The 9,735-nt window shown below is 36.4% G+C and overlaps 1 protein-coding gene across 3 annotated transcripts in view; it reads right to left on the reverse strand.

Moving 5' to 3' along the window:
- Positions 1 to 9,735, reverse strand: part of SCN9A (sodium voltage-gated channel alpha subunit 9) — a 100,149-nt gene that overhangs the window by 31,139 nt on the left and 59,275 nt on the right. For all 3 annotated transcript variants that reach the window (XM_021703141.1, XM_021703140.1, XM_021703139.1), the window contains exon 17: positions 3,337 to 3,457. In XM_021703141.1, the coding sequence (XP_021558816.1) occupies positions 3,337 to 3,457 (121 nt within the window). The remainder of the gene's footprint in view (positions 1 to 3,336; positions 3,458 to 9,735) is intronic.

Here is a 9,735-nt window from a genome sequence, read left to right on the forward strand (position 1 = left end):
CACAGCTCCTCTGATGTAACTCTCACACTCCCTATGATTATTCTGCTGCCTTTCAGGTAACAAAAATCTCTGGAGGCCAAATGCTGCTCTAAACTGGCATTGGTTCTAGCTCAGCTCTTGTAGACCTATCACAAACTGGTCAGAGTCATTTCTATGTAAGTGAATGAGTTCTCAATTTCCCATCCTGACAACCCCGGTCATTTTGAAGTCATTATGAGGAAGACATCTCCCAGTGTGAGACCGCAAATTTGGAATCGTTGTTGACTCCTTTTTCACATTTTCACATTGGAACCGACATCCAATCTATCAGCAAATTCTTTTAGCTTTCATTTCAAAAGCTACTCAGAATCTCTTACTTTCACCTGGATCACTGCAGAACGTTCAAGAATTCACCCAGCATCTCTCCTTGCTTCCACCCATTTACTCTTAAGATGGCATGTTGTGAGACTTTTAAAGGAGGGCTTTATAATGTCCTTAAAAGTGCTTATGTTCTGGCCTTTACTACATCTCTGACCTCACTTGCTACCACTCTTCCCATCATTCTCAATCTCCATACTGGCCCCTTGACTTTCCTCAAATATTGTGCTGCCTAAAATACTCTTCCTTCATACATTTGCATGGCCCACTTCAATTTTCTTCAGGTCTCTGATCAAATGCTACCTTTTTGGAGAGGCCTTCCTGACCACTCTATTTATGTGATAGTAGGTTCCTACCCTTCAACTATTATATTCCTCTTTTCTTTTCACTTCTCCATAGCATGTATCACTTATCTGACCCACTAAATATTTACATATGTATTTGAGCAAGGGGCAGTGTTTTTTTCATTGCTCTATCTCTCTCCGGTGCTCAGGCCTAGGCCTAAAACACAGAAGATCTTTAATGATTATTTATTAATTGGATGAAAGAATGATTAAGTGGATAAATGGTGAGAGGCTCAGCAAATTGGCTGTCCTGTTTGATTCATCAGGCTGAGCCTCTTAGCCCAGCAGGTCCAGTGAGTATAAAGTTCCCAGTGGAGCACAGCTGCTCAAAGTGATGGGACTCACAGATGTGTTTCCTCATAAATTTTCTTGTCTTTTTTTTTAAAAAAAATATGTATTTGTTGATTTAAATTTTTATTGAGGGAGAACATACATTTAGTATAGTACACCAATTATAAAGATACAGATTGATATACTCATATAATGGTCACATAACTCATGATATAACATTTTAAGCACCCAGAAAGCACCCCCATGTCCTTTCCTAATCTGTACCCTCTAGAAGTAGCTACTGGCCTGACTTCTATCTTCGTAGGTTGATTTTGCCCATTCTTCCTCCACATCCCAGCTTTACTGAGGTATAACTGACAATTAAAAATTGTATATGTTTTAGGTATACAAATTGGTAATTTGATATTAAGTATACATTATCAAATAATCACCACAATCAAGCTAATTAACAGCCCATCTTCTCACACAGTTACCAATTTCTTCCCTGTGTGTGTGGTGAGAACATTTGAGATCTACCCTCTTAGCAGATCTCAAGTATACAATACAGTATTGTTAAGTATAGTCACATTGGCGTACATTAGCTCTTCAGAATGTATTTACCTTGTGTAACTGAAAATAAATTTTGGTCCTCAGTAAATTTTCAGCAGTCAAGGCCAAACACATCTGAAAATGTGTTTTTATAATATCTCCTAAACACTGGACTCAATTTAGAAGTTACGCATAACCTCAAAGGAATCACATAAATATTCGCATCAGTGCTTTGTAGGACTAACATAAACTTTTTATGTAGTTTAAGCTCAATAAGACAGCACTTGCAGAATGAAATAGCTTAGCATTAATGCTTTCTGTAGAAGGTTTAAGTTTTCCTAAAGCCCTTTTCTAATTTGAAGTCATAATCTGCTTGATAAACTTTCTAGTTATCCTGGAATTTTAAGTTAGGGTCATTCATAAAATGGGTAGAGGAAATCTTGGTAGCATCTGTACAAATTTAATGGCGTTAATCAATTTATTGAGAAATAGGCAACACCTGATGAAATTCTTAAATGCCTTTAATATGAACACTTCTATAGGAAACTCTGTTTTGCTCATGGTACTAATTACAGCAAACACAAAATTTCTATCCATTGTTATACTTGTTTGTTTCTCACATAAAATGGAATTTAGCTTTGTATTTAAAGAAAATTCATGCGCCCATTGTAGTTTGGTGATATCTTTATTTGACAGGCATTTTGCTTATGGCATGAGTGCTAGAGGAGGCTGGTTGAGAAAAATTATAGAGGATGAACGCAAGTCAATGATTTCTACAAAAAATACTGATGCTGAGAATAATAGATAGTAAGTCATTAGCATTAACACTATGCTATCATAGCTTCTCTACAGAATTGTTAACAAAATATTTTTAAAAATAAAAAAAAGGAAAAGAAGGATGTTAAGAACTGTGGTAATTAATTTATGTAATCTTGGTTAATCTCCTTGCTATCCCTATAATTCAGATGGGGCTGTTATACCTATTTTATAGATGAGGTATCTGAGATACAAGATTTTCAAAATGTGCTCAAGGTCTCAGAGAGTTAGAAGTAGACCACTCAGAACTCATGTTTATCAGGCTTCAAAATTTGTGGTCTATGTTATTATATTATACTGCAACTCTAGTATAGGTTTGTGTTTTTACTTGAATGACACCATATTCGATTAGAAAATGCTGTACACTTCCATAGTTCAAGTTCAAAGTTACTACTTTGAATAAAATCGCTGAAACATTCCAGAAGTAGTAAGTTCAGTAAGTCAGGAAGTGAAAAGTAATCAAAGGAGGTACTGTTAGAAAAGAATATACTGAGGTGCGAAGGGTTTTACATGCTATGTTAAGGACTTCAGGTTTTATCCTATTGACCAATGGTTCTCAGCTTCTAGTGTGCATCAGAATCCCTGGGAGGAGGCAGACCCTGTCCAGAGTTTCTGATCAACTTGTGATTTCTGTAATCAATGTGGGGCTAGAAAGGAAGAGGTCAGGGCTGACTCAAAAGTCTTTAGCTTGAGAGGCAGGGTAGATCATGATGTCACTAAATGAGATAAAGACCACAAGAAGCTGTGGATTTTATGGGGGAGAACTCACTAAAGTTTGTTTTAAACTTATTATACTTGACATATTTTAAGGCAACCAGTGGAGATGACCAACGGGGAATTATAGGCATATCTGGAATTCAAATGTGAGGTAGGGGTAAAGATAATGACTTAAGAGTCAAATAACACAGAAATAGATGTCCGAGCTCTAGATATGGATATAAGATAAAACCCCAAATACCAATAAATGGATGGCTAACGAACGTCTTGATTTTTCTCTTACCATCTGTAAAACAGGCCTCTGGCTCATCTGAATTTACAGGTTCAGCCTCCGCTTCTTCTCCTTCTCCTGGCAGAGGGTTATCAACTGTGCTGCACTCAGAGGAACTCGACCGATTCAATCTCTAAAAAGAAATTCACCACCCCACCAGACAGTTCATTTAGGGGTCATTCAAATCTTATATTCAAGCCATATTCAATAATCAAAGTCATGCAAAGTGTTATGAAAAAAGATTAACAGTATGATGGCCATAAAAACGTATAAACATATATTGAGGTCAGGTAACCTTACATCTATGCTTGATCTTTCTATCTACACATCCTGTGAAAAATAAATTTTATTATTTTTAGTATGCTAACAAGTAAGTATTTAGACAGAATTAGCATAAGGTATTTTTTGTAAACTATAATATTTGCACAGTATTGGCCACATTTTTATTGTTTTATGTTTAATATAAATTTGTGTACACCAATAATTATTATAATCAGATAACCAAGACCCTAGTAGAAATAATACAAGTGCCAAACTGCCAATGCCTGATACTTGAAAGATCATATCTGACAGTTGGCAGAAAAGCTTGTTGATACTTAAAATTAAAAAAAAAAAAGGAAAGAAATTAGTGTAAAATGAAATCCAAACTTATTTGTTCTATTATCTCTTGGATTTAAGAATATGTACCAGGATGATATAGATAGAAGGCTTTTGATCAAGACAAAAAAAGTCAGATATTATATTGGAATCAAAATGCTGAAGACCATAGTAATTATTTCATCCAACACCACCCATTTTAGTATAAAACTTCAGGATATAGTTGAAAAGATCATAAAGTATTATTTATACTGTCAAAAAACAGTGGCTACCAAAGTGAGTACCACATGCAAACTCTGAAACAAAGATTCAATGAAATTAAACATGGCAGACTCACACATGACAGGAATGAATTCATTGTCATTATGATCATATAGTTGATCATAACACAAGCTTTTCCCGCCCAGAAATTTATGATCAAACATGATGTTTACAAACATACACATACACAGAAATTTTTAGAAAAAATACATACAGCAATTGTAGCAAAACTCTGTCAATTTTTCCTAATATTGCTTTATAAGGGGTAGAGCAGCACATCAATGGAAGAGTTCATTTTTCATTCTCATTTGCTAAACGACATGTGAATATTGAAACTAGTAGTTATTACAGCACATGCTTCCCTTATTAAGATTACAGCTTTACTATTTTTTTAGAATAGTTCCACAAATACAAGTGCTAAAAGTAAGGAAATACTCATTTCCATTAAATTGATTCCTTAATCTATTAATTTGCATTAATATCATAGGCCTAATCTGAAATATTAATTTTTAGAGATTTACTGGGAAGCTAAAAGTGTTCTTTACGGGTACCACATTCTCAGTGCTATTATTATCACACATTATTCGACATCAGTAAAAAAAAAGGCATTGATACATTATTGTACGTAAGGAACGATGTAAGCAAAGTTCTTTATAATGAGAGTAAAGAATTATGAATACTCTAATACTCATAATTTATTGACATTGGGGCATTATTCCCACCAGGTCAAAGAGTTTTATAATAGTATCAGTTATGAACAGTATCCCTATGAAATGTCATTTGATTGAATTCATCTAAAATGACTTGAAAATAAAGGAAATAGAAATTAATTATAAGACTGAATATATTTAAGGTTTTAAAATATACATTACTCCAAGAAACAATGGGGAAATGTATAATTACTAATAGGCCCTACTGTGCCAATTACCACAAAAACTAATTTTGAGTATGTTATCTTTTAAAAGGCTACAGTTATTTGATGCCCTCAGTTCTTGACTTCTCAGCTGCATGTGGACTGTCACCAGGGAACTGAAAGACAACGTACTATGATTCTGTGGCGATGAGACCAAGACCTTCAAATGTGAAAAATGGGTTATTGCCCTGGATTTTGAGGCAAAGCAGTGGGAGAAACAGCTGAGAGAAAGAATGCAAAGCACTTTCCTGCTAGTAGCCAAAATACTGACAACTAGCAAATAGTTCTCATGGTTTCCTCTAAGGTGGCAACAATTTTTAAATAAAATGATTCTAATTTGCAGAATGCCTACTCAGTCTAAATTAATGAAAACATCTTCAACCTCAGTATTTGGTTTTCTCACTGAGCATTAACAAAGAAGATATGCCAAGTTAATTTGTAAGCAAATAAAATTAAGATGATTATATAAAGTATATTTTGTCATTTCTGAAACCTTTTATTTTCATAGCTTTTATGGCAATTTTTTGTCAATTAAATTCAGAGTTTGGCTCAAATTTTATATCATAAATGACAGTTATTCAAGATAATTCCTCATGAGGACAGACATTATCAAAATATTTAATATGAACTATAGTTTGTATCATAAGCCAAATTGCTATGGCTTTTTAGAAATTCAAGTTAAAATGTTTTTAGGCATTCTGTGTTTTCCTGGGGATGCATGAAGTATTCACAAAGTAGCTATTTTAGGACTGTATGTAATATTAAACATTTATGTGCATGCCCTAGTGATGTAGACAGTTCAGTTCTAATCTATTCATCCTTTAAATTTAATATTTACTAAAGTGGAAGTTTCTTTAACAGGGTCCAAAAGGATGCTTTTAAGTAGAAAGGCTAACATCTGTAATAAAAACTTTCTCTTAAAGGGAAATGCATTTTATTCTCATAGCAGGTGTTGCTATATTTAACTATTGAATTTTCTTATTTTCTTGCTTAGTACCCAGAGAAGATCATGTCAATCATTAGAATCATTTTACAAAATAAATTATATGATTATTTTCATATCTATAAACTCAATCATTTGTAATTTAGTTTCCTTTCTTGTAACATTGAAAATTGAAGAATTATTATAGTACACTAAGACCAGTGAAATAAATACTTTAGTGTAAAAAATTTCCCTTTCAATATTATAAATATGCTATTTTGTAATTTTTGCATGATTTTATTTTTAATGAAAAGTGAAATATACTTTTTGTCTATTACATGGCAGCAAAGATATTTTTTTTTTACCTTTGACAGCCTAATTTTTTTTTAACCTTATATAGGCTGTAAACATAGGATCATAGACCTAAACTCATTAGCATTAGGAATAAGAATATGCCATAGACAGCATTCCTGCTTTTTTATTGAATAATATGATATTGCCTGTAGGTGCTTTCTAAAATTTTGTCTTTGTTTCTTTTAGGCAAAATCTATACACTTGGTTCAAAAATTTTAAATGTATAAATAATATATGGTAAAAAACAAAAGTCCTTTCCACTCACTCCCTAATTCTATCACCTTGAGGTACCTACTATATACACAGTATGTATGTATATGTATACACACACACACACATACATATATATATATCTTTCCATATTCTTTAATGTGTATCCATAAAACACTGAAGTAGTTTTGAAACATTCTAATCTTGATTATAAATGATAGCTATCTAAGAAGCCCCTTTCAACTACTGAATATACGATCAGGGTAAGATGGTGGAGTAGTTGGACCTTATGTTTGCCTTGTCCCTTGAACACAGCTAGATAAATAGCAAATCATTCTGAACACCCAGGAAATTGATATGAGGACTGAGAGAACAAACTGCACAACTAGAGGGAGAGAGGAGACCACAACGTGGAAGGTAGGAGGTATGGAGGTGTGATCTGGGGAGAGAAGGATCACAGGTGCTGCAGAGGGGAGGGAGCCTTGATCACAGAGAGTGGACAGAAAAACAGAGGGAGAGAGAGAGCAGTGCACAGGGGACTGCCCAAGAAAAACACTTCCCCAAAACCAGTGACTGGGAAAACAAGAAGGGTTGATTGTCGTGAGATTTTACAACCAGTGGAGCTCAAAAACCAGAGTTTTAGAAGTCTGCACTGTGGTCAGTGTGGAGTCTGGTGGGCACAGCAGTGCTCCTGGGGAGAAGGACAGGAACCCGGGAGCACATGGCATGATTGGAGGATCCCCTGGGATGCACTGGAAGAGACAGTTTCCCCTTCTTAGTGTGCATCTGGGAAAGGTAGCATGACCTCCAGGGGAAAAAAGAGCCGGTGGATGTCATTGTGCTCCCATTCCTTAGCATAGGGGCAGAGACACCTGCTGAGGGGAGCTAACCTGGAGGCTGGGTTTTTGCTGTGCTTTACACTAAACTCCAGTCTCCTGTGTGTTAGTGTGACCGCCCGTCTGAGACAAACTGGCACCAGCCCCAGCATAGTGAGACCCTTCCCCTAGAGGACCAGCTCAGGTCTGTGCTACACCAGGTCCCTTAAGTTTGGAGTTCGGAAACTCAGCCAACGTGCCTTAGATAAAACACAGGTGCGCTGCATTGCTGAGAGGAAAGGCAGCATGGATACAAACAGGGTGAAGCCAGGGATCTGAAGGAAGCCTAGGACACACAAGGGGAGATTGTTCACTCTTCCGTGAGGGCCTCCTGGACAGTGGTGGGCAGGAATGCCCCGTGCAGGATAAGCCATTTTTCGCCCCTGCCCATCAGCATGCGCTGACTTTAGAGAGCATAACAACACCAACAGTGGAGGCCTGAACCACTTACATCAACCCCTGCCCCCCCTGTGCTCTGCAGGTGCCTCTTTACTAGGGTTAAGTGTGCCTGAGAACCAGAGCAGTGGGCCCCTCTCCCAGAAGACCAGCACAAATCCCTGCATGCACCAAGTCTACTGACCATAAAGTGCTGCAGAGCTTTGGCTCCATTGGAAAGAGGATCTGGCCTCCTTTAACAAGCAGACCAGAGCACACCAATTTAAAACTCACCACACACTGGACAAGATCCAAACACACCCCACTGCAGGCAGAAAGTAACTCTGCAGAAGACTGACCTGAGGGAAAGAACAGCCAAAACAGAGCAGCAGAGTGCACACAGCATACAACAGAAACACTTCCTAAAGTGCCAGACCCTGGACAGTATATGATCTCTTTTTCATAAAGCCATTACTCTCAGGAGCAGGAAACATAAGAAGCTTTACTAATACACAGAAGAAGACAGACACAGATTTTAAAACAACAATCATAAGGATACTAGCTGGGCTTGAGAAAAGCATAGAAGACATCAGGGAGTCCCTTCATGCAGAGATAAAAGACCTAAAAACTAGTCAGGCCAAAATTTTAAAAAATGCTATAACGGAGATGCAAACTAACTGGATGTAAGGATGACAAGGATGGAAGAGGCAGAGGAACAAATAAGTGATACAGAAAATAAAATTATTGAAAATAATGCAGTTTAAAATAAGAGGGAAAGACAAATATTGGATCACGAATGTAGACTTAGGGAACTCAGTGACTCCATAAAGTATAATAACATTCACATCATTGGAGTCCCAGATAAAGAAGATGGGGAAAAAAGGAGAAGGTATATTTGAGCAAATTGTAGCTGAAAACTTCCCTAATCTGGGGAAGGAAACAGACGTCAAATGCGGAAGGCACAGAGAACTCCCATCAAAATCAACAAAAGCAGGCCAACACCAAGACATATCACAGTAAAATTTGCAAAATACAGAGATAAGGAAAGAATCCTAAAGCAGCAATGGAAATGAAATCCCTAACTTTTAAGGGAAGACAAATAAGGTTAGCAGCAGACCTAACCACAGAAACTTGACAGGCCAGAAGGGAGTATCATGATAGATTCAATGTGCTGAATGGGAAAAATATGTAGCCAAGAGTACTTTATCCAGCAAGGCTATCATTCAGAACAGAAGGAGAGATAAAGAGTTTCCCAGACAAACAAAAACTAAAGGAGTTTGTGATCACTAAACCAGCCCTAAAAGAAATATTAAAGGGGACCCTTTGAGTGGGAAAGACCAAAATTGACAAAGACTAGAAAGGAATAGAGAAAATCTCAAGAAACAACAACCTAACAGATAATACAATGGTACTAAATTCACATATACCTATAATGATTCTGAGTATAAATGGACTAAATGATTGAATCAAAAGTCACAGGGTATCAGAATGGATAAACAAAACAAAACAAAACAAAACAAGACCCATCTATATGCTGCCTATAAGAGACCCATTTTAGACCTAAAGACACCTGCAGATTGAAAGTGAGGGGATGGAGAACCACTTATTATGCTAATGAATGTCAAAAGAATGTCAAGTAGCCATACATATATCAGACAAACTAGATTTTAAACCAAAGACTGTAACAAGAGATGAAGAAGGGGACTATATCATAATAAAGGGGTTTATCCAACAAGAGGATCTAACAATTGTAAATATTTATGCCACCAACTTGGGAGCACCCAAATATATAAAACAATAACAAACATAAAGAAACTCATTGATAGCAATACAATAATAGTAGGGGACTTTAATACCCCACTCGCAGCAATGGACAGATCATCTAAGCAGAAATCAACAAGGAA

Source organism: Neomonachus schauinslandi, chromosome 3, assembly GCF_002201575.2.
Source record: "Neomonachus schauinslandi chromosome 3, ASM220157v2, whole genome shotgun sequence".
Taxonomy (NCBI): domain Eukaryota; kingdom Metazoa; phylum Chordata; class Mammalia; order Carnivora; family Phocidae; genus Neomonachus; species Neomonachus schauinslandi.